This window comes from Cetorhinus maximus, chromosome 22 (genome assembly GCF_964194155.1).
Source record: "Cetorhinus maximus chromosome 22, sCetMax3.hap1.1, whole genome shotgun sequence".
NCBI lineage: Eukaryota > Metazoa > Chordata > Chondrichthyes > Lamniformes > Cetorhinidae > Cetorhinus > Cetorhinus maximus.
The window spans coordinates 24,196,734-24,222,214 of record NC_135900.1 but is presented as its reverse complement, the minus strand read 5'-3'; the positions used below and the strand labels follow the sequence as shown (position 1 = coordinate 24,222,214).

Here is a 25,481-nt window from a genome sequence, read left to right as displayed (position 1 = left end):
GGCAGATTTCCTCCCCTAAAGAACAGAGTGAACCCCATGGGTTTTTACGACCAGTTGATGCTAGTTACATGGCACCAATACTGAGACTAGCTTACGATTCCAAATGTTTTTAATTGCCCTTGAGAAGGTGGTGGTGAGCCACCTTCCTGAACTGCTTTAATCTGCATGGTGAAGATAGCCCTACAATGCCCTTCAGAAAAGAGTTGATCGATTTTAAAACAGCAACGATATAGGAACAGGGATATACTTCCAGTCAGGATGGTGTGTGATTTCGAAGGGAACTTGGAGTTGGTGGTGTCCAATGTATCTACTGCCCTTGTCCTTCTAGGCAGTAGAGATCATGGGCTGCATCTTCCGGTTGGCGAGTGGGGGGCGGAGCCCGCTCGCTGATGCGTAAAATGACGCAGGGTGACGTCGGGCGAGTCTCCAACTCGGCTGTATGCCCGCCGATCTGACAACTGCCATTTAAGGCCTTTAAAAAGCTAATTAAGCCAATTGATGGACCTGCCGTCCAACCTTATGGTTGGCGGGCAGGCGAATAGCCCAGGCGGCCTTCAGAAAAAATATGAAACCTCATTCACGGTCGGCATGAGGTTTCATGAGGGATTTAAAATGTTTATAAAATGTTGAAATGAAAGAAATTGACATGTCCCAGCCTATGTGACATTGTCACATGAGGGGTCATGTCAGGAATTTCTTTTGTACACTTCCAAAAATTTTTACATCTTCCACCCATCTCCCTGAGGTAGCACTTTGCCTCAGGGAGATCTGTGCGCTCTTTCATGTGCATGCGCAAAAGAGCACACTCCCGACTCAGGGAATTCCCTCCACCGCCCACACAGGGAGCGGTCGGTTCTTCCGAGCGGTCATCACGCTGGGCGGGCCTTAATTGGCCAGCCCAGGTAAAATGGCGGCATGCTCCCGACTGGAGGTGCCAATCAGGAGCCTGCCCACCCACGCCCGCTCCCCTACATCCCCCCCCGACGGGGGAAAAATGTTTGAAAGATGCTGTCCAAGGAACATCTTATAGATTGTACACACCGCAACTGTAGTGTTCCGATGATGGGGGTGTGCAAGCTGAAGGTGGTGAACAGGGTGCCAATCAAGCCAGATTCTTTGTCTTGGATGCTGTCATATTCTTGAAGATAGTTTCATGGCACCATTACTGAAACTATCGAGTGTTGTCACTAGTTTCTCATCCAGGCAAGTGAAAATTATTCCATCACACTCCTGAATTGTGTCTTGTAGATGGTGAAAAGGAAGTAAATCATTCGACTTTTAATACCCAATGTTTGACCTGCTCTTTTAGCTGGTCCAGTTAAGTTTCTGGTCAATGGTGAACCCCAGGCTATTCATGATGAGTTATTCAAGAATGTTAGTGCTGTTGAATGTCAAGTGGAGGTGGTTAGAATTTCTTTTGTTGGAGATGCTCATTGTCTGGCACTTTTGTAGCATGATTGTTACTTGCCACTTATCCGTCCAATCCTGAATGCATTCCATGTCTTGCTGCATGCAGACACGAACTGTTTTGTAACCTGAGGGGTTGTGAATGGACTTAATACTGTGCAGTCATCAGCAAAAATCCCTATTTCTGTCATTATGGTAAAGGGATGGTCAGTGATGAAGCAGTGAGGGGAGGTGATGATGTAGTGGGATTGTCGCTGGACTAGTAATCCAGAGGCCCAGGGTAATGCTCTAGGGATCCGGGTTCGAATCCCATCACAGCAGATGGTGGAATTTGAATCCAATAAAACCCTGGAATTAAAAGTCTAATGATGACCATGAAACCATTGACGATTGTTGTAAAAACCCATCTGGTTCACAAATGCCCTTTAGGAAAGGAAATCTGTCGTCCTTACCTGGTCTGGCCTATATATGACTCCAGACCCACAGCAATGGCCTAACAAGCCATTCAGTTATAACAAAGTCACAAAAAAAGAATGAAACCAGACAGACCACCCAGCATTAACCTAGTCACTGGTAATGGCAATGGCAATGGCAGCCCTGTCAACCCTGCAAAGTCCACCTTACTACCATCTGGGGGCCAGTGCCAAAATTGGGAGAGCTGTCTCACAGACTAGTCAAGGAACAGCCTGACATAATCATCCTCACGGAATCATTACTTACAGATAATGTCCTAGACACTGCCATCATCATCCCTGGGTCTGTCCTGTCCCACCAACAGGACAGACCCAGCAGTGGTATACAGTCGGGAGGGAGTTGCCCTGGGAGTCCTCAACATCGACTCTGGACCCCATGAAGTCTCATGGCGTCAGATCAAATATGGGCAAGGAAACCTTATGCTGATTACCATGTACTGCCCTCCCTCAGCTGATGAATCAGTGGTCCTCCATGTTGAACATCACCTGGAGTAAGCACTGAGGGTGGCAAGGGTGCATAATGTACTCTGGGTGGGGGACTTCAATGTCCATCACCAGGAGTGGCTTGGTAGCACCACTACTGACTGAGCTGGCCGAGTCCTAAGGGCCATAGCTGCTAGACTGGGCCTGGAGCAGGTGGTGAGGGAACCAACAAGAGGGAAAAACATACTTGACCTCATCCTCACCAACCTGCCTGCCACAGATGCATCTGTCCATGACAGTATTGGTAGGAGTGACTGCCGCATAGCTATTGTGGAGACGAAGTCTGGCCTTCATATTGAGGATACCCTCCATCATGTGGTGTGGCACTACCACCGTGCTGAATGGGATAAATAGCAACTCAAGACTGGGCATCCATGAGGCACTATGGGCCATCAGCAGCAGCAGAATTGGACTCGAACACAACCTGTAACCTCATTACCATAAAGCCAGGGGATCAACTCTGGTTCAGTGAAGAGTGCAGGAGGGAATGCAGGAGCAGCACCAGGCATACCTAAAATAAATGAGGCGTCAACCTGGTGAAGCTATAACACAGGACTACTTGCGTGTCAAACAGCATAAGCAGCAAGTGATCGACAGAGCTCAGCGATCCCACAATCAACAGATCAGATCTAAACTCTGCAGTCCTGCCACATCCAGTTGTGAATAGTGGTGGACAATTAAACAACTCACTGGAAGAGGCAGCTCCACAAATATCCTCATCCTCAATAATTGAGGAGCTGAGCACAGCAGTGCAAAAGATAAGGCTGAAGCATTCGCAACAATCTTCAGCCAGAAGTGCCGAGTGGATGGTTCATCTCGGCCTCCTCCAAAGGCCCTCAGCATCATAGATGCCAGTCTTCAGCCAATTCAATTCACTCCATGTGATATCAAGAAACAGCTGAAGGCATTGGATACTGCAAAGGCTATGGGCCCTGACAATATTCCAGCAATAGAACTGAAGACTTGTGCCCCAGAATTTGCTGCACCCCTAGCCAAGCTGTTCCAGTACAGCTACAACACTGGCATCTACCTGGCTATGTGGAAAATTGCCCAGGTATGTCCTGTACACAAAAAGCAGGACAAATCCAACCTGGCCAATTACTGTCCCATCAGCCTACTCTTGATCATCAGTAAAGTAATGGAAGGGACCATTAACATTGCTATCAAACGGCACTTGCTGAGCATTAACCTGCTCACTGATGCCCAGTTTGGGTTCCGCCAGGGCCACTCAGCTCCTGACCTCGTACCAGCCTACTTCAAACATGGACAAAAGAGTTGAACTCCCGAGGTGAGATGAGAGTTACTGCCCTTGACATCAAGGCAGCATTTGACCGAATATGGCATCAAGGAGCCCTAGCAAAACTGGAATCAATGGGAATCAGGGGGAAAACTCTCCGCTGGTTGGAGTCATACATAGCACAAAGGAAGATGGTTGTTGGAGGTCAGTCATCTCAGCTCCAGAACATCGCTGAAGAAGCTCCTCAGGGTAGTGTCCTAGGTCCAACCATCTTCAGCTGCTTAATCAATGACCTTCCTTCCATCATAAGGTCAGAAGTGAGGACGTTCGCTGATGATTGCACAATGTTCAGCACCATTCGCGACTCCTCAGATACTGAAGCAGTCCATGTCCAAATGCAACAAGACCTGGACAATATCCAGGCTTGGGCTGACAAGCGGCAAGTAACATTCACATCACACAAGTCTCAGGCAATGACCTTCTCCAGCAAGAGAGAATCCAACCATCGACCCTTGATGTTCAATGGCATTACCATCACTGAATCCCCCAACATCAACATCCTGGGGGTTACCATTGACCAGAAACTGGACTAGCCATATAAATACTGTGGCTGCAAGAGCAGGTCAGAGGCTGAGAATCCTGCAACGAGTAACTCACCTCCTGACTCCCCAAAGCCTGTCTACCATCTAAAATGCACAAGTCAGGAGTGTGATGGAATACTCCCCACTTGGCCGGATGAGTGCAGCTCTCACAACACTCAAGAAGCTGGACACCATCCAGGACATAGCAGCCCGCTTGATTGGCACCACACCCACAAACATTCACTCCCTCCACCACCGACGCACAGTTGCAGCAGTGTGTACCATCTACAAGATGCACTGCAGGAATTCACCAAGGCTCCTTAGACAGCACCTTCCAAACTCACGACCACTACCATCTAGAAGGACAAGGGCAGCAGGTCGTTGGGAACACCACCACCTGGAGGTTCCCCTCCAAGTCACTCACCATCCTGACTTGGAAATATATTGTTGTTCTTTCACTGTTGCTGGATCAAAATCCTGGAACTCCGTTCCTAGCACCTACATCACATGGACTGCAGTGGTTCAAGAAGGCAGCTTACCACCACCTTCTCAAGGACAGCTAGGGATGGGCAATAAATGCTGGCCCAGCCAGCGAAGCTCACATCCCCTGAATGAATTTTTTTAAAAAGCTGGAGATGGTTGGTCCTATGACACTGCCCCAAGGAATGTTTGCAGTGATGTCCTGGGACCGAGATGGATATTTTCCAACAATCACAGCTATTTTCCATTGTGCGAGGTATGAATCCAACTTTTCCCCCACCGGCTTTCCCCCGATTTCCATTGACATTTTTACTCAGGTTTCTTGATGCCACACTTGGTCCAATGTTTCCTCGATGTTAATGGCAACCACTCTTACCTCATCTTGGGAATTCAGTTATTTTGTCTATGTTTGGACCAAAGCAACAATTTATTCGCAGCTTATGGACCTGAACTGCACCACTGGACTCATCAGCTACTACTATTGAGCTTGGATGGCTCTGTACCCCTTTATATAGCCACAACAAGCTTCAGTCTGCCCAGAAGTTTTGATTTCCAAATCTCAGTTTCAGTTGTTGTTAGAAATTGGTTGGGTCAGTTTCTTTTCTCTGTTTCCTTTTTCAGTTTCCTCTTTCAGTTTCTGTTTTCAGTTTCCACTTTGAGTTAGGGCTTGCCGCAAAAAAGACAACCTTTGAAAGCACAGATTCCATCACAGTAGTTGGATGGAATTGTGATACAGATCAACGGTAATCTCACTGAATGGTGGAACATGGGACTGAATGATCTGTGCCTGTTCCTATGATATTGATGCAATGAAGAATGTAGTTGACTAGCAATTTGGAGCCAATTCCAAGTAACAAAGCTAGGAGGATGTTGCATAGCCCAAGAAGTAGACGATAAGTCAGATAAATCAGAGGAAGTTGTGATCAAACTATGTGGGACCCAGGCCAGACCACACTTCCCAGTTCTGTGTCAAGTTCAGAACACCAAGAAACAAGAGGGACATTTAAGTCCTGAAGGCACTAAGTGGATCTGAGTGGTGAAGACAGATTGTATATACTTGGGCTTTTCAACCTGGAAAGGAGGCATCTGAGAAGTAACCTTGTAAAGTATAGAAAAAGTCAACCTTGAACACTAAATTAAACTGCAGTATACTTGGGGGGTAAATATTCAAACTAGTAGAAGGTAATTTTGGACTGATATCAGGAAATTCTTCACACAGATAGAATAGTGGAGAAAAATACTCTGGAATCACTACATGGATGGCTGAATTAAAATGGGCTGAATAGCCTTCCTCACCTGTGATTATCTCATGGAAAGCTTGCTCGCAAGCTAGAGTTTAAGCTTTGAAAACTGGGATAGCTCCTTCCTGATCTACGGAGGGGGTCGGGGGGGAGGCTATGCCTTCAGCCCCTTACCACGCAATTGAGAATGAGCCATCCCTATGTTTCCTATTGTTACAAAGACCACATCTTTCATCATTAAAGTCCTTAGACATCGCATTAATCTTTAATGACCAGCTGAGAGAACAGTTACCGTTCATGTCGCACCCTGACGATCTGAATAGGAAACTTTTGCCTTTCGCTGTTGAGTTCTGCACCTTTGCGGAAAAGACAACATTCGGAGCCTCCCGGCAACCGCGGGACTTGTGTCTTTGCGATTGGTGCATTACCTCAATGATTTACGCGTCAGAGAGAAAGGCGCAGCATTGTTTGGGGTTACTATGACTCCGAAAGAATCCGCTTGGTTCTCACTCACCGCTTTAGTGGAGTTTCACTCACGTTCTCCCTTCACCTACCCTTTGTTTCATTCAACTCTTGTACTTGGGTGTCAATATCTCCCTAGCGTCAGTCGTGCTGTAACATCCCTATTGTTAAATTACCCTCAAATTCGAGGCTGTTGTTGTTACTAGAACGTTTAAATAAACTAAAGAAAAAAAATACTGCAGTATTCTGGCAGCGAGGCAACTATACAGCGAATAATAGTTATTTTGGACCTGATTAAGGTTCGAATGACATATTGAACTATTAAAGATCCAAAGGTTTATAAACTTCATTTTAGAATCAAAGAATGGTTACAACACAGGAGGCCATTCGGCCCTCATGTCTCACTGCAAGAGCAACTCAGCTATTCCCAGTTCCCCGACTTTTCTCGTAGACCTGCTTTTTTTGTTTGTTTGTAGGTAATTACTTAAATCTCTTTCGAGAATCTGCCTCTACCACATTCCCAAGCAGTGCATTCCAGGTCCTAACAACTGGCTGCCTAAAAGAGATTTTCCCATGTCCCCATTGGTTCTTTTGCTATTCATGTTAAATCTGTCACCTCTGGTTCTCAAACCTTTTCACCAATGGGAAGATTCGTATACTCCATACAGATGCCACGTGATTTTGAACACCTCCATCAAATCTCCTTTCAACCTGCGTACATATACCCCAAGTCCCTCTGCTCAGAGTTATTACTGCACAGGAGACCATTTGGCCCATCAAGTCCATTCTGGCTCTCGTCGAGCAATCCAATCAACTTCATTGCCCTGCTCTATCCCCATTAAATTTATTTCCCCCATGGTGATTTCCTTTTAAAATCATTCATCATCTCTGCTTCCACTACCCCCAAATGTAATGAGTTCCTGCAGTCACCTTTAGAATTGTATCCTTTATTTTACATTGCCTCTCTTTGCTTGTCCTAGAAAAATATATTACTTCACACTTCTCTGTATTAAATTTCATCCGCCCATTCCACTTGTTTGTCAATGTCCTCTTGAAGTCTATCACTATCTCCCTTATAATTCTCAATACTTCCAACTTTAGTGTCATCCACAAATTTTGAAATTGTGCCTTGCCCACCCAAGTCTAGGTAATTAATATATATCAAGAAAAGCAGTGGTCCTAATTCCCACTCCTGGCAACCCCACTATTCATCCTAAATCTGTCACCTCTGGTTCTCGAACTTTTCACCAATGGGAAGATTCGTATACTCTATACAGATGCCTCGTAATTTTGAACACCTTCATCAAATCTTCTTTCAACCTGCTTACATATACCCCAAATCCCTTTGCTCAGAGTTATTACTGCACAGGAGACCATTTGGCCCATCAAGTCCATTCCGGCTCTTCCTCCTGTCCAAAAAGAACTGTTCATCTCGACTTTCTGTTTTCGGACACTCAGCCCACTTTGTATCCATGCTGCTACTGTTCCTTTTATTCTATGGGCTTTAACTTTGCTGACAAGCCTGCTAAGTGACACTATCAAATGCCTTTTGGAAGCCCATGTACACCACATCAACTGCATTACCCTCATCGATCCTGTTACCTCATCAGAAAACTCAAATCAAGTTAATTAAAATAGATTGTTATGGTTAGTAAACATAGATTATAATGGATTATTTACATTACTCTCAGATGCTGAAAGCATTAGTTTTAATTATTATGGGGTTGTTTTATTTAATCTTGGGTCTATTTTACTGAAAGCAGGATCTGTGAGCATAGATACTGCCAGTGTCTGCCAAGTCAATCGCAATTTTCAGACTGATTTCTAATTTTAGATCCAAATTACTTTAGTGCTTGCATACAATATTAAATGTAATCTAATAGGAATAAATTACTATTCCTTATTTCAGATTTCCAGCATCTGTAGTATTTTGCTTTTATAGAAATCAATAACTTATATGGTGTAGGTATATGTATTTCGTTACATGATGTGAGAATGGATGTTATTTTTTAATATTTTGGGGAATATTGTTGTATTCTGTAAAAAAAAAAGGCTGGGTGTCTGTGTTTGTGATTTAATTAAGCTGGGCAAGAGTTTGATAGAAGTCAGGTTGTCTGAGGGTTTTGGAAACATGAAAAGGTTAGAGGTGTTATGTTTGAAGTACAAGTATATAGGTTAGATCTAACATTTGCATTTTTAGGTAAATTGAGAGGTTGTTTGAATTTCAAAGGGGTGCCAGAGATGAAAAGGAAGATGTTTGCATCTTGCAGGAGTCCATAGGTAAATAGTGTGAGGATATTATATTTTTATTGACCCAAAAGTAAAGACAAGATGTAAACATGAGAGACCTTGTATTTGTAAGGGTTTGAGTTTCAAAGGGGTGTGAGATGAAAGGGAAAAAAAGGTTTATGGGAGTTACCCTGGATAGCTGTTAAGGTAGAGATGACTGTATAGCTATCGAATTGGAGGGCTGTTGAGCTGTTAAACTGAGATGGCTGGAGCGGTTTGAGCTGTTGAGAAGCCTTGGGCTGAAGCAAGCAGTTTTATTCTGTAGTGAATACCACCGCAAAATGGAAGAGGGTAAAGGTCATATGGTACACCTTTATTGAGGCTACAGCAGTTTGTCTTGTGTAATATTACTGGATTTCATATATAAATATCTATAAAGGGGTGTTGCCTGGAAAGTGTTTGCTTATGGGTTTGACCAAGTAGAAAGTTTTGGGTTAATGTTTTGTAAGCCTAACCGTAACTGTGTAACTGGAATCTTGTGTGCTTAAATTTTCTTTTCTTTCTTGTTAATAAAACTTTCACTGTAATTTCTAAAAACCCAAAAGTGAAGCTCTTACTGCTGAGATCGGTACACCTTCTTCTCGTCATTGGAATACAAAAAAAAAGGTTGTGGCCCATAATCCCTCTGGGATTTGGTTTGTGGAGCGATTAACACCGGCTGTTGCCATAACACTGGTGATATGCCTTTTTGAATTGGCAATTTATTCAGGTAGGAACTGGATTTCATTTTGTATTTAACATAAGAACTTAAATAGATTCCATTATTGCCATGAAATGAAGTTGAAATTTATAAGTGCCTTTCATATTCTCAAAATGCTCCAACGTGCTACAAAGCTAATGAATTACTTTCTCAATGTTGTCACTGTTGCTTTATCGTCAAACATTACAGCTAGCTGTGCAAAATATGATCTCATAGACAGCAGAGGTAAATGACTAATCTTTTTATGGTGTTGGGTGTGATAAATGTTGGGCTGCACACAGAACATCCCTGTTTATCTTGGAATAATGCCATAGGGCTTTTTTTTGTCCCTGTAAGCAGGCATGCAGAACTTAGATGAAAAGTGCCACCTCAATGTTGCATTCCCACAGTAAAATAACTGAAGGGCTAGCCTAGATCATATCCCCACTGAAGAAATTGAGCAGACAAACCTCTGGCTCAGAGACAAAATCTACCACTGAATCAGGTCCTTAGAACTTCCTTCATTGAAACCCTAACTCTTTTGAGGCACAGTGGAGCTCTCCTAGTGATTGTTTGTTTAACTAACATAACTTACTTAATAGAATGCCTTATTTATTTCATCATTTTTGTGATATCTTATATGAAAATTAGCTGTTGAATTTCTCACATTACAACGATGAAGTGCTCTGGACATCTTAAGGTCATGAAAAGTGCTATAATAAATACAAGTCCTCTCTTTCAAGGACGTGTGCTAGTATCTTGTAGTGGCAATGTACATGCTGGGCTGAAATTTTGAACGCCAAAATGTCAGCAGTTTATTGTTTTAACTAGTGGATGTTTCTTATCTAGACAATGTTAAACCCAGTGCACTGCTGAGGAATACACCTTTACTGCACAGCACCTTTATGGTTTGATTTTTTAAATTTCAAGGACATCATGTTAAATTCAATCTTAAGGGTTTGGGCTTTCCATTTGGCTTATTGTATGGTTTAAAACATCTCTGCTGATTTTGAGTGTTTGGACTTCAGCTCATTCATAAACTTATATTAAATCCATAACTGTCTTGAATCACTACAATCTCAAATAAAATCAGAGACAAAATTGAAGAATACTAATATTGTCTGTTATGCTTATTGAGACTACAAGATCAAAGGACTTTTAGCAATTTCTTAAGTTGATACCTTAAGTTTTTTAAAATAAAACTTTGTGAAAACTGCTAGCAATGCAAGTATTTAATTTTCACAACTGGAAAATGGAGAGTAGTACCTGCTAACATTTTTGATGATTTACACAGTTGGTTTAGGAGTCCAAAGCAAAATTAACTTGGGAGGTTTCAACCCTTTTCCCAATGAATACAAATTCGCAGCACAAAACTGGCAGTAATCAGTATTTTCATTCAGAAAAACTAGGATTGGTACAGTAAATGAAAATATCATACTGGTATAAATTTGGCATTTTCCACAGTATTGAAGTAGAGATTTTTTTTTCCCTTTGTTTCTATGATGTTAGGGCTCTACGATCTTTACTCCCTGACAAGGTAAATTTATTCAGTCAAACTGTTGGTCAGCCTTAATCCTTGACCAGGAAAAATTTTAAGTTATAAGAATTTAGTTAGTATACTAGCTATAGACTTGGTCTTAATATAAAATGTTCTCCCTCCCAAGAGCACTTACACTAAACAAAGATATCTCGAATAAAATATACTTACTACAGGTCGAGTATCCTTTATCTGAAACACTCGGGGCTGATTGCATTTCAGAATTCAGATAATTTTGGTTTTCGGATATCGCATATAGGCCTAGTCCTACTTACATTACAATGGCCTAAACCATGGCTAGCTATAATCTAAAGTAAATAAAATGGCTAGAAAAGTAAGATATGCCACTGAATAATAAAGATTGGGTGTGGTCAGCGAGGTTTGGGTCACAGACTACCCATGCTAAAGGTTGATGAGTGCGGTTTTCTACGTGTTTGGTTTTTGGATTTGTAGATAAAGGATATTCAACCTGTTGGTATATTAGCAGAAATAAATTCTTCTGAGTTGACCTCTCTGGGAGCATAGAATCCCTCAACGAAGAATTCTAGAGAAATTCGGGTCCCAAGGCTTACAAATTGAGTCTACACTTTCATAATGGTTACTTAATAATACTTTATTATAAGCCTAACTCTTAGATTACGTTATAGTAATTATTGCAATATTACAAAGTGTAAATGCAAAATAAGCTAATCCATCTAAAATATAAATCCACCCAAAAATAAATGTAAGATATTCAAATAAATAATGAACTAGGTTTATAGTTACAATCAAAGCATAAAGTGTAGTTTCTGTCTTTGTCTCAGCTAAGACCTCAACTCTTCTTCAGCCATTCAAGTCTAACTGAGATGTTTACCTTAGAGCCTAATTTAAAGAAAACCTTTTGCTTTTAGAATAACATAACTATTGTGAACATATTCTGAAGGTTGTTTGTCTGAGAATTCTTGTAGGATCACATAATGCATTTTTCTGACTGCAGGTGTTCTCCAGCTTGTTGTAAACAGTCTCAAGGCCCTGTCTAGCAAAAGCCTTCTCAAGACCTTTGTGTTCTGCATTCGTGCACAATGTTGTGTCTCTCTCTCTGCTCTTGGCAAGGAATTTTTAGCTGAGTTAAATTTTTAACCCTTTCAATAGCTGTGTCAAATCCTTAACCTGCTAAGCAATAACCTGAAAACATTTGAAGTTGTTAATGAGTAGAATATGTAGAAATGTGTTCCAGTGCCAATCTTATATATAATTACACAGACACAAAATCAAATACTGCTTGTAATTTCTACATTAAGTTGATAAACACAACATGCAGGCATGAGTATGGACACTGATTAATTTTAATGAGTTGAAACTTGTTTTTTGTATCAACTCTTGCACATATTGTTTAGGAAAAGGTTGTAATGGGTCATAAGAAGATAGAATTTGAGTCTGTATAAAAAATGGTGGTCGGGGTGGGGGGGGATCTTCAAGTTAAATAGGAACAAGTTCAAGGTGGTATCCTGAAGTTTCACATGTGCATTTTCCTTTCAACTCAAAGAATTGAATTCTAGCTCAGATGGAGGTAATGAAAGTCTATTGCTGCTGTTAGGGTTCTATGAAAAATTAGTCTGAATAGTCTTAATTAGTTCTTAGTGGACACTTCTCCACAGCAAAAAAATAATACTGGCGACAATTCAGTTCAAAGTGGCTATCTGAATCAGTAGAACTAAAAGGATGGACAAATTCAGGTGAGTGCACTAGGGAATGTTCTTCTGAGACTGGGTCAATTCATACTTTTGGATATTCTGCATCTAGCTTTGTTAAAAGTTGATTTTCAAATGCACCACTTAAACATTGTATTGCATATGCAGGGTGTTCAGTTTTCCAACTCAAGATATCATTCAACTTCACAAGTACAAGAAATTACAAATTTTGTATTGCATCTCAAATAGTTTAATATCAGAAAGCAAAGTTTTTTGACCCCCATGGGTCACTCTTTACAACAAAATCAATAATACTTTCCATAGGAAAAAAACTCCTTAAGTAAAGGGATAGAAAAATCACCGACCCTTTAGGTTAAATCTTTAAAGCGAATACTTCAAAACTTAGAAACATAAAAAATATCCCATACGTTTCAAAGTTCAAGCAAGCTATTTTGATGAGCAAGTTATTTTTCAAGACTACAAAGGGACAAGTTATTTTTCCAGGTGTATTTTTGTCTTGTTTGATTTGCACTTTCTTTGCATTGGACCAACTACACTGACTAGCTGAGGATCTGCATATACAGATCTCTGCATTGAACAATTTTGCTAGTAGTGTCAGTATGACATGTTATAGGTTACTCAAGCTGAGGGAGCAATGTGAATTAAGGGAAAAACTTTAGGCACTAAGAGATCAAAATGGTGCCACTGTTGAGGCCAGAAGGATGTTATCTTATTTTATGCCCTGATTATCTTGTATTTTTTTAAGCAGGTATTCCATCTGTATGTTCAGGTTTGGCTGTCCTTTTCTTGTTTTTTTGCTGAGAATTCTGTACTTCTCTAGTTTCCGTTCCTTGTATTTCCTCAGGGCCTCTTCCTTTGCTCGTTGGCTTTCTTCAGCTGCCTTTATTAAAAAATATTTAAAAAATTAAGTAGGTGCACTTTGAATGAATAACTCTGGAACAGTATTCGTTCAGTGGGATTAAGAGATTTATGACAATCCTTTGCAAGTATTCTCAGACTTTTTGGCACAGCATATAATTCAGAGAGTGTGTCTTGAATAGCACTGATGGCCACATTTTCTTTTTATATTCTTTTATGAGATGTGTACTTTGCTGGCAAGGTTAGCATTTATTGCCCATTCTTAATTGCCCTTGAGATGGTGGTGGTGAGCTGCCTTTTTGAACCACTTCAGTCCACATGTTGTAGGTATGCTCACAGTGCTGTCAGGAAGGGAGTTCCAGAATTTTGACCCAGTGACAGTGGTAGACTATATCAGCAGTGATATAGTTCCAGGTCAGGGTGGTGTGTGGCTTGGAGGGGAACTCCTAGGTGATGGTGTTCCCATGCGCCTGCTTCCCTTTCCCTTCTAGATGGTAGAGATTGCAGATTTGGAAGGGTCTGTCAAAAGAGGCTTGGTGAGTTGCCAAATTGCATCTTATAGATGGCACACATGGCTGCCAATATGCACGAGTGGTGAAGACAGTGAATGTTTAACGTGGTGGAAGGAGGTTCAAATGGATCTGGGCACTGATATCAATTATGATTGCTCTGTTGCAGCAATATTGCTATTTACTGGATCTTTTTGGTGGTGTTTTTATAGTTTTATGAATTTTCAGGTGCAGGTAAATTGGTACAGATCAATCTGAGTTATGTGGCAGATGATAGCCACTGGCAGTAGGGAAATAATGTGAATTGGATTTTGGAGAGCTTCTTCAGCTTCAGAATCATCAGGTATGTTACTTTCTCAGTTTGGGTTAATTTTCATTTTGCCTTAACCCACATGGACTCGCTGAGATGAGGTGTGGTGGGCTGCAAGAGGGAAGGGCATGAGTTTTCTGCCTTAAGGCTTCCTTCAATGCCTTAACGAGAGAGCTTCAAACGTAGACTTGCCACACCTGGCAAGAGAGCTGCCAGAAGCCGGTCTCTTTAGGACAGTTCCTATTGTCAGGCTCCAGGGGACAACCCCAGCCACCTGTCACTTAACCTCATCTGGATTCAGGGAGCACCTTATAGAAGATTAGGAATACAAACAAGTCAGTTAATTGAGAAAAGTTAGAAATGGTACTAAGAAGTAGATGTAGACATGGGCAACATCATGTTCTAAAATGTAGCAACTAGTGAGGAAAGTAATAACAGGCTCGAGGAGGACATAGACACACTGGAAAAAATGGGAAGATACACAGCAGATGAAATGTGAATTGTTGCAGTTTGGAAAGAATGAGGAGAAGCAATATAAACAAACTGGTACAATTTTAATGAGTATAGGAACAGAGAGACCTGGGGGTTCACAAAAACAAATCTTTGAAGTTGCAGGACAAATTAATAAGGGTGCTCAAAACAAAAATGTTAGTTATGGTATTGACAATTTTTTTCTAGCAAATATTAAAAGATGCAATTTTGCAATCAGAATATGTTAAAGCTCTGGGCTAAAAAATGAGTTAAGTATATATATATGTGCGTACTGGGATTAAAAAGAAATGCTTGTTAATTCAGAACATTTAAATTCTTTTTCTAATTATCATAAAACTATTTCATTAAATCCTCGCTGTTTTTCTCAATGAAAGTTTGTATTGATTCTACAGTTTAAAAGCTTGGTGCATTCTTGCGTTTCTAAAACCATAGTTAGAAACACAATCTAAATGATAGCTCACGGAATCAAACTTCAATTCCAGAAAACATACTGCATGTCACTTACCTCTTTCTGTTTTATAAGTTCTGCCTGTCTTTTTTCATATTCCTCTTTGGACTTTTGATATGATGACTTACTCTTTTCCCTAAAATCAGAAAGTGCAATGAAAGCAAAGGATATCCTTTGCACTTAGGTAAACATCTTCAACTATAAGACATCCACCAGAGATTTATCTTCCAGAACTTAAACATGATCAAAGTCAGCACTCTGCAATTTTATAGTTTTGGCACACAGCTCAATGACAGAATCATGGAAATTTCAGCGGATGACTGCTATTTGTCCCATTCTGCTACCCCCATGTTAGAGTTACCTATTCTAAACTCATTTTCTATGTTTTCTCTATAAGTGCTTATCGTAATGCATTTTAAATGTTGGGGTTGATTTAGTTTCAAATAGCCACATTGCATATTCTAATAACTCTTGTATGAAAAAGTCCTTCTAACCTTTCCCTTTATGCTTCTAGTAGTAATCACAAATTAATGCTCCTGGTTTCAATTCATCAAGTTATCATTTATTATTTACCCTCTGAAATTCTTTCAAAATGTTGAACCCTTACAACAGATCTTCCTTAACCTTTTCTGACCTAATGAATACAGCCCTAGTCCTTTACTCCACACATCCATCTCAGAATCTGCATCTCATTAGTATTTAGTCATGTTCCTCACTTCTTAATGTTGTCCAAGTTGCTGCACTAGATCACAAGCCGATCTCACAACTGTCTTGTTGGGTTTTCCTTTCAGTTTCAATGATACTTTTCTACTGAATAATACTCTACTGCACTTCTTCCAATTACTCCAACCAGAGCTAATCTGTTGATTAATTTCCATACTCCCATCTTCTGCCACCACTGGCTTTAAACTACTCACTTTCTCCAAGTCTTCACCCATAATTTTTACACCTTCACTCTGATCCTCTTCACTGGGTTCAAACTAACAGTCCACAAATTGGGTCTTTGGTCTGCTGATTTTCATATCCACTGTCTTTCATTGCATTTCTCCAGATACTTAGTCAAGTTCTCATCACCCCCACCGTGTAGCTCATTGTCACCTGCAAACATCATTGACCATGGCACTTCTCATCGCACTTGCTCAGTTAGAACACCCATGACAATCAGGAAGAGAAAGGGGCTCGGTGCCGATTCTTGATGTAATACAATTTTGGCTTTGAAACACTCTTCCACACTGCTCCTTACTCTTGTCTGGCACAGTTCGTCAGGGTAAGGTCCTCGGCCCAACCATCTTCAGCTGCTTCATCAATGATCTTACTTCCATCATAAGGTCAGAGTGGGGATGTTCACTGATGATTGCACAATGTTTAGCGCCATTCACGACTCCCCAGCTACTGAAACAGTCCACGTCCAAATGCAGCAAGACCTGGACAATATTCAGGCTTGAGCTGACAAGTGGCAAGTAACATGCGTGCCACACAAGTGCCAGTCAATGACTGTCAATAAAAATAAAACAAGTGGATGAAAAATAAAAATGAATGTAGAAGAAAGGAGATGAAAAAAGGTGAGGATGGAGGCACGCACTTTCTTCATCCCCTTTCTTCATCATTCACTTTTAATTTTTACCCACTTGTTTTAATTTTATTATTTTTATTCATTTATCCATAGTTTTATCCCATTTTTTATTCTATTTTCTATCCTTTTTCCCCCTGCACCACCGCCCCCTCCCCCCACCCCATCCCCTACAGGGCCAACTATCACTTGTTCCATGATGTTCTTTCACACAATGCTATCCTTGTTCTGCTATAATCACATTCTACTTTCTTACCTTTACACAACTATTAGCACCTTTATTAGCACTAACCACTACCATTAACAATCCCTTTGTCCTTTAGTTCATGACATCTTTGTCAATCCCTCCTTTGTCCCCACCTATCGCTGGCCTTCTATCCAGCTCCACCTGCCCCACCCCCGTGAAAGAGTATAAATTTCATCACATTTCCACTTCTCTTCAGCTCTGAGGGGTCATACGGACTCGAAACGTTAGCTTTGCTTTTCTCTCTCCACGTGTGCTTTCAGACCTGCTGAGTTTTTCCGGCATGTTCTGTTTTTGTTTCCGATTTCCAGCATCCGCAGTATTTTGCTTTTATATTATTATAATACAATCTTCTTGTTGTATTGGCCGTCTCAACATTTCTCCATGGCATCGGTAGTACTTCTTCATGGCATGAATTCGAACTGGCCTTCATGGATTTCCACTATTTTTCTCAGTCTCTGGTCCATGACTCTCTCCCATATCTTGATAGCAGCTCATCTGGTCCTACTGCTTTGCCATTTTTCATTCCTTTCAGTGCTGTTCTGATTTCTTTCAGATTCAGGCTGATGCTGGTTGTCATTCCTGGACTTGCAGACACCTCTTCTGTCTTTGTTCTCAGGTTTTCTTTAACCCTAAGTCAGTTGAAATATTGGCCCCACCTCTCTTTGACTATATCCTCTTTCACTAAGGTTACTCCACCTGCATCCTTGATTGTACATATATTCCCCACATCTCTTGTTCACCTATCTCCAGCAACTATTCTGAAGATAACTTATTGTTTCTCTTGATATCCAGACGCTCATATAGTTCTTCCATGGCCAGGGATCTGTCTCTAGCAATTACCTTCTTTGCATTCCTTTTTGGCTTTTTGTACTGTTCTTTATCTTCTTTAAGCCCTGTTTCCACTTATTTAACAGCTCTTTCTTTTCTTTTAACTAGACTGTGTTTTTCATTCATCATTAAGTCTCTTTTCCATCCTTTCTCTTCCCTAATGATCTTGTACACACTTCTCCCAATCAAGTCAGTCACCAGGTTCCACCAGCTTCCACGGTGTCTGCCGTGACTTCTTCTATTTCTCCTAGCTGTCTCGCGATAGGTTGTAGAGATAAGCCAGGGAACTACAGGCCTGTGAGGCTCACGTCAATGGTAGGGAGTTTCTGAAGGAGAGTATCTATCTCCACTTGCAGTGGCAAGGTTTGATCAGGGATAGTCAGCATGGCTTTGTCAGCGGGAGGTCATGCCTAACAAATTTGATTGAATTTTTTGAGGAGGTGACCAGGTGTGTAGATGAGGGTAGTGCAGTTGATGTAGTTTATATGGATTTCAGCAAAGCCTTTGACAAGGTCCCACATGGGAGACTTATAAAGAAGGCAAATGCACATGGGATACAGGGTAATTTGATAAGGTGGATTCAAAATTAGCTTAGTTGTAGGAGGCAGAGGGTGATGACAGAAGGATGCTTTAGTGACTGGAAGCCAGTGTCCAGTGGTGTACCACAGGGATCTGTGCTCGGTCCCCTATTATTTGTCATTTATATAAATGACATAGATGACTATGTGGGGGGTAGGATTAGTAAGTTTGCAGATGACACAAAGATTGGCCGGGTGGTTAACAGTGAGGTTGAGTGTTTTGGGCTACAGGAAGATATAGACGGGATGGTCAAATGGGCAGATAAGTGGCAGATGGAATTTAACCCTGAAAAGTGAGAGGTGATACACTTTGGAAGAAGTAATTTGACAAGGAAATATTCAATGAATGGCATGACACTAGGAAGTTCTGAGGAACAAAGGGACCTTGGCGTGTGTGTCCATAGATCTCTGAACGCAGAGGGGCACGTTAGTGGGGTGGTGAAAAAGGCATATGGGACACTTACCTTTATCAATCGAGGCATACATTTCAAAAGTAGGGCGGTCATGTTGGAGTTGTATAGAACCTTAGTGAGGCCACAGCTGGAGTACTGTGTGCAGTTCTGGTCGCCACATTATAGGAAGGATGTGATTCCACTGGAGGGGGTGCAGAGGAGATTCACCAGGATGTTGCCTGGGATGAAACATTTAAATTATGAAGAGAGGTTGGATAGACTTGGGTTGTTTTCGTTGGAGCAGAGAACACTGAGGGGCGACCTGATCGCGGTGTACAAGATTATGAGGGGCATGGACAGGGTGGATAGGGAGCAGCTGTTGCCCTTAGTTGAAGGGTCAGTCACAAGGGGGCATAAGTTCAAGGTGAGTGACAGGAGGTTCAGGGGGGATGTGAAGAAAAACTTTTTTACCCAGAGGGTGGTGATGGTCTGCCTCACATCCTTTAAAAAGTACCAGGATGAGCACTTGGCACGTCATAACATTCAAGGCTATGGACCAAGTGCTGGTAAATGGGATTAGGTATGGAGGTCAGGTGTTTCTCACGTGACGGTGCACTCGATGGGCCGAAGGGTCTCTTCTGCACTGTGATTCTGTGATATGTTCTCTGAATTCCCCTTCACTTGCAAATCTTTGAGCTTCCACCATCTGATGTTCTGTCTACCTCTTGTTTGGTGTTTTGTTTCCTTTGCAATCAGCTCTGCCATCAGCACTCTTTATTGGGTGGTCAACACCTCGCTTGGGAAGACTTTGCAGTTCTTTGCTTCCTTTGCACCTTCTTTTCTAACCACTACTGTTGTAGGTTATAAGCTGGTTTCTGCAATTTTGGTACCAGGTATTTAGTATTACCAGTTGGTAAGACAAGGCAAACTTCAGGTCCTTGGCTCCTTCTTCATTTGCTTCTCTAAAATCATGTCCACCATGGATAACCTCATATCTCGTTCTTTCTCAATTCACATGTCCATTTAGGTCACCTGCCACCACTAGTCTACCAAGCTGTGACATTGTATGAATCGCGCTGTCCATCTGTTCCCAGAATTCTTCTCAATATACCGTCTTCTTATAAAAGATCTCTTAGCAGTAGCCCCAATATCTTAACGCCGGGGAATTTTAATACTTCATTCTCTGTTCTTTCTTTCCCCAAAATGTACTCCTTTACATTTATCTATACTGAACTGTATTTTCATATCTAACACTTGCCTAATTTATTTAGGTTCTCTTCTAGTCTCCCAAAATGGAAAATCTTCAACTTCATAAATTATATGGTTAACAAGCTATTCAGAAATTTGCAGTTACACAAGAATATACACAGCGTAAGCAATTTAGACCAAATTAACAAATCAGCTGTTTGCAGGAATGGGCTCACTTGTGACAGAACAGTCTTTCAATGTGGGAAGATGCAGTATTCTGCACTTTGGATGGAAGTCCCCAGGTATGTTTAACCTACCATGTGGGAAACAAAACTGCTAATAATTATATGCTAGTGGTTACATTAAAACAAGAATTACAAACCATTCCTAAGTTACGACAATGACCACAATTTAAAAATACATAATTGGCTGTGAAATGCTTTGGAACATGCTGAGATTGTGAAAAGCCTAATATAAAAGCAAGCTTTCTTTGCACGTGAATTTCACAATTTTGAATGTTAAAAAACCACCTACTTTTTTGTTGTCTCTGCTTGGGAGTCTGGTTGACTTATTGCTACAGTCTGGCTCTTTTTGGCTTTCTTTGATTGTTTTTTAAGCAGCTCTTCTTCAGCTAGATACAGATGGCGCAAATGATCTGGGTAATTCTCAGTATACTGTATTTCTTGAGGATGCTGTGCTTTCTTTTCTTTTCTCAGTAACTTCTTGTACTCATGCTTAATCCTATTCTTTTGTTGGAAAGCAAAGCCTTGTCCTGTAAGAGAACAATATTATCAGGACAGTATCAAAACCTAGAGTCTAGAATGTACCTGACATCAAATCAGCAGCAACATTGGATTTATACTCACCTCAAACTGATCATCGCTTAACAATTTATAAAATTAACATTACAATTTACTGTTTCCCAGAAGATAATTAGAAACTTGGGAGTACATCATAGCAACACATATCACACAATGAACTCAAGTGGTGCCCACACAAATATTTAAATGGTGCAAAAGGTTAATTGCTAATATTTTAGATGTGACTTTTTTGTGCAACAAATTGATATCTTACATGGACATTTCCGGAGGAGTTCATCTCTCCAGTGTGATATTGGATGTTGTTTTTCAATACTTTGGGATATACTGTGTTATTCTGCAAAGAACACTGGATGTCTCTGTCTGTGTGTATGTGAATTAATTAAGCTGAGCAAGAGTTTGACAGGAGTCAGGTTATCTGAGGTTTTGGAAACATGAAAAGGGTAGAGGTGTTAAGTTGATGCACAGGTTAGATCTAACATTTGGATTTTTAGATAAGTTGGGAGGTTGTTTGAATATCAAAGGGAGGTCAGTGGTAGAAAGGAAAATGTTTGCATCTTGCATAAGTCCATAGGTAAATAGTAGTGGGGATGTTGTATTTTTATTAACCCAAAAATAAAGACAAGATGGAAACATGAAAAATCTTATATTTGGAAGGGTTTGAGTTTCAAAGGGGTGAGAGAACAATAGGACTGAGATGAAAGGGAAAAAAGGGATATTAGAGTTACTGTGGACAGCTGGAGTGAGCTATTGAGCTGGAGAGATGGCTGTATAGCTGTTAAGCTGGCGATGGCTGAAAATAGCTGCAGCTGTCTGAGCTGTTGAGAAGTCTTGGGCTGCAGCAAACAGTTTCATTCTGAAGAGGATTCCATACTATAAAGTGGAGGAGGGTAAACTTCATGTGGTATACCTTTATTGAAGCAACAGCAGTTTGTTTTGTGTGGTATTAATGGATTTTTCATATTTAAATATCTATAAGGGATTGTTGCCTGGAAAATGTTTACTTGTGGGTTTGACCAAGTAGAAAGTTTTGGGGGAATGTTTTGTAAGATTAACCATAATTGTGCAACTGTAATTTCTGCACTTAGAAGTTTTCTTTTTTTTCTTGTTAATAAAACTTTTACTTTTAATTTTAAAAAACCCAGAAATGTTACTGGAGCTCTTATTGCTGAGATCGGTACGTCATCTTCTTGTTATCAGAATACAAAAAGGTTGTGGCCCGTAAACCAAGTTTCCCTCTGGGAATTGGTTCGCGCAGGAATTAACGCCGGCTGTGGTCATAACAACAGTTTGAACAGGTTATCTGGGTTTTTGGAAACATGAAACACGTCCTGCCAGGATGGACTGGCAGAACAAGCACAATAAAAAGTAAACAAGTGAAGGGTAAAATGAGGAAAGCATACTTCGAAATGACCTTAAATAATAGCTTTTAATATTATAACACTGTGTGTTTTTAGTAGCAGGAAACGCAAATTCATTACGAAGCCCAAAATTCACAATGTGGGTACCTCTGGCAAGAAAAACTACGCATTGAAATTTACTCCATAGATTATGGGGTAAACACACTTTCAATTTGCAAACCAAATTTTAGATGTACATTTTTTCAATAATCTATTCAAAAGCCAAACTACCCAGTCAAACTGCTCCCCTCTCCTTTTCCCAAAACCATGATAGGGTTCCCTTTGTCCTCACCTACCAACCTCTACATTCAATTGATCTTCCTTTGTCATTTCCCCCACCTACAGCGTGATGCCACCACCAAACACATCTTTCCATTGACGTTTCACCTTCTCCTTTCACACCATCCAGGGCCCCAAATGATCATTCCAGATGAAACAGTAATTTCCTTGTATTTCTTTCAATTTAGTATACTGTATTCACCGCTCATGATGCAATCTCCTCTACATTGGGGAGACCAAACACATATTGGGTGACCACTTTGAGAAATGTTCATTCAGTCTGCAGGTGCTACCCCAAGTTTCTGGTGACCTATCAATTTAATTGTCCACTGCATTCCCACTCTGACCATACTGTCCTCAGTGTCCTAAACTGTTCCAAGTGAAGTTCAATGTAAGCTTGAGGAACAGCACCTCATTTTTCCATTAAGGACTTTATAGGTTTTGAGACTCAACAGTGGCTACAATAATTTCAGATCATAACCACTGCCCTAATTTGTTCAGACAGCAACTGTTAGTAAAGATTCTGCTATTCCTATTTACACCTCCTGTAGACCCATCTTTTGTTTCTTTCCTTGATCTATTACCATTTCCTTTTGCCTTGCACTATCACCCCTTTTGTCATTTAATCTCCCTTACCTTCCACCTTATCACATCCTTTTTGTTCTTACATCCCATTTCCGCCCCCCCAGTCCTTTTTCTACTTATGTGCTTGCCTAAAATATGTTGCATCTCTAATTTTTGATGAAAGGTTATTGAGATTAAACATTATGCCTTCCACTTGTGCCAGACCTGTTAAACATTTCCAGCATTTTCTTTTCTCTTTCACTTAAAAACTAGTTTTGTGAGGAACCCACTAACAACTTATTCTAACCATGTTCTGTAATACAGATTCAAAGCTTATCAATGTAACTATCCATGTACAATATAGAAGATCCTGTGATGCTGCTGTCTTGTGAGAATCTGAGCTATAAGGACTAGGAATGTTTAGAATACCCCATCTTTGCAAGTTGACTGAATTTAACTGAACACCAATGGAGTCCCGAGACTAATGGGAATGGCAATGAGGGGCAGAAGTGGAAAAAAAGAGCATCCAAGGTTCCTGCTCCTGGTTGATGGAGTGGTGGTATTGGCTCAGGTGGAATGTGTGAATTAATCTGTAAGTATTCACCGTTAATATTCACAGGTGAACATGGGCGAACTTGGGCAAATTATTAAGGAACAGGTAACTTTGGATTTTTTTAAGGAGTTGCAGTAGGTCATGTGTTGGCTCTTCAAGCTTCCTCTGCCATTCATCAAGTGGACTTTCAGAAGGTTTTCGACAAAGTCCCACATAGGAGATTAGCGTGTCAAATTAAAGCGCATGGGATTGGGGGTAGTGTATTGAGATGGATAGAAAACTGGTTGGCAGACAGGAAACAAAGGGTAGGAATAAACAGGTCTTTTTCCGAACGGCAGGCAGTGATTAGTGGTGTACCGCAGGGATCGGTGTTGGGACCCCAGCTATTCACAATGTATGTTAATGATTTAGATGAGGGAACTAAATGTAATATCTCCAGATTTGCAGATGACACAAAGCTGGGTGGGAGGGTGAGCTGTGAGGAGGATGCAGAGATGCTTCAGTGTGATTTGGACAAGCTGAGTGAGTGGGCAAATACATGGCAGATGCAGTATAATGTGGATAAATGTGAGGTTATCCACTTTGGTAGCAAAAACAGGAAGGCAGATTATTATCTGAATGGCTATAAATTGAGAGAAGGGAATGTTCAACGAGACCTAGGTGTCCTCGTACACCAGTGGCTCAAGGTAAGCATGCAGGTGGTAAAGAATGCAAATGGCATGTTGGCCTTCATTGTGAGGGGATTCGAGTACAGGAGCAGGGATGTCTTGCTGCAATTATACAGGGCCTTGGTGAGACCACACCTGGAATATTATGTGCAGTTTTGGTCTCCTTATCTGAGGAAGGATGTTCTTGCTATAGAGGAAGTACAGTGAAGGTTTACCAGACTGATTCCTGGGATGGCAGGACTGACATATAAGGAGAGATTGAGTCGGTTAGGATTATATTCGCTGGAATTCAGAAGAATGAGGGGGGATCTCATAGAAACCTATAAAATCCTAACAGGACTAGACAGGGTAGATGCAGGGAGGATGTTCCCGATGGTGGGGGAGTCCAGAACCAGGGGCCACAGTCTGAGGATACAGGGTAGGCTATTTAGGACTGAGATGAGGAGAAATTTCTTCACCCAGAGAGTGATGAGCCTGTGGAATTCGTTACCACAGAAAGTGGTTGAGGCCAAAACATAGTATGTTTTCAAGAAGGAGTTAGATATAGCTCTTGGGGTGAAAGGGATCAAAGGATATGGGGAGAAAGCGGGAGCAGTCTATTGAGTTGGATGATCAGCCATGATCGTGATGAATGGCGGAGCAGGCTCGAAGGGCCGAATGGCCTACTCCTGCTCCTAGTTTTTATCTTTTAACCTCAACTCCACCTTCCTACGATATCCCCTAATTCCCTCAGGAGGGTACACTGCTGGGTTTACCTCATGCCATGCTTGGATGGTCTGGGTCTGCTGTATATTAAGTGATCGAGATTGACTGCTCCGATTAGAAGCTAAAACTCAGTTATCATTGGGCTGCTGGTCACCGGGACGCTGAAAGTTGAAGTCAGATGGACGTTCGGTCTTTTTTTTCCCCCTAAGCCCAGCTTTGCAGCTGAGCGAGTCCTTACCTTCTTTAATACTGCCCCAGCCTTTCTTAAAGTGATTTGCTCCCCACTGGTGCTTTTGTTTTGAATTCTGTCCGCTGGGGCCAGGAAAACCTTTCACCTTAAAGGAGCGGCCGCCATCACCGCCTTTCCGCGAACCGGGCGCCATCTTCAGTGAAACGTCATCAATGTGCGACCGGTCTCACAGCAGCGACGGAGGCCGAGGGAGATCAAAAGCGTCCTCCGGGGAGTCTGGAGAAGACGGAAAACGCGCCCGTGACTCTGTGTCGAGGTTTAATG

The 25,481-nt window shown here is 41.3% G+C and overlaps 2 protein-coding genes across 2 annotated transcripts in view; one reads left to right on the top strand and one right to left on the bottom strand.

Moving 5' to 3' along the window:
• Positions 1–11,456: 11,456 nt before the first annotated feature.
• ccdc59 (coiled-coil domain containing 59) lies at positions 11,457–25,389 on the bottom strand. Its single transcript, XM_078567934.1, has 4 exons — positions 25,206–25,389; positions 20,515–20,752; positions 15,235–15,313; positions 11,457–13,440 (listed from the first exon to the last, which is right to left on the bottom strand). The coding sequence occupies exons 1-4, from the start codon at positions 25,348–25,350 to the stop codon at positions 13,270–13,272; spliced, it is 633 nt and encodes a 210-aa protein (XP_078424060.1). The 5' UTR covers positions 25,351–25,389; the 3' UTR covers positions 11,457–13,269.
• mettl25 (methyltransferase like 25) overlaps positions 25,319–25,481 on the top strand; it is an 88,304-nt gene continuing 88,141 nt past the window's right edge. The window contains 1 exon segment of the mRNA XM_078567933.1: positions 25,319–25,481. Coding sequence (XP_078424059.1) covers positions 25,370–25,481 — 112 coding nt within the window. The 5' untranslated portion in view covers positions 25,319–25,369.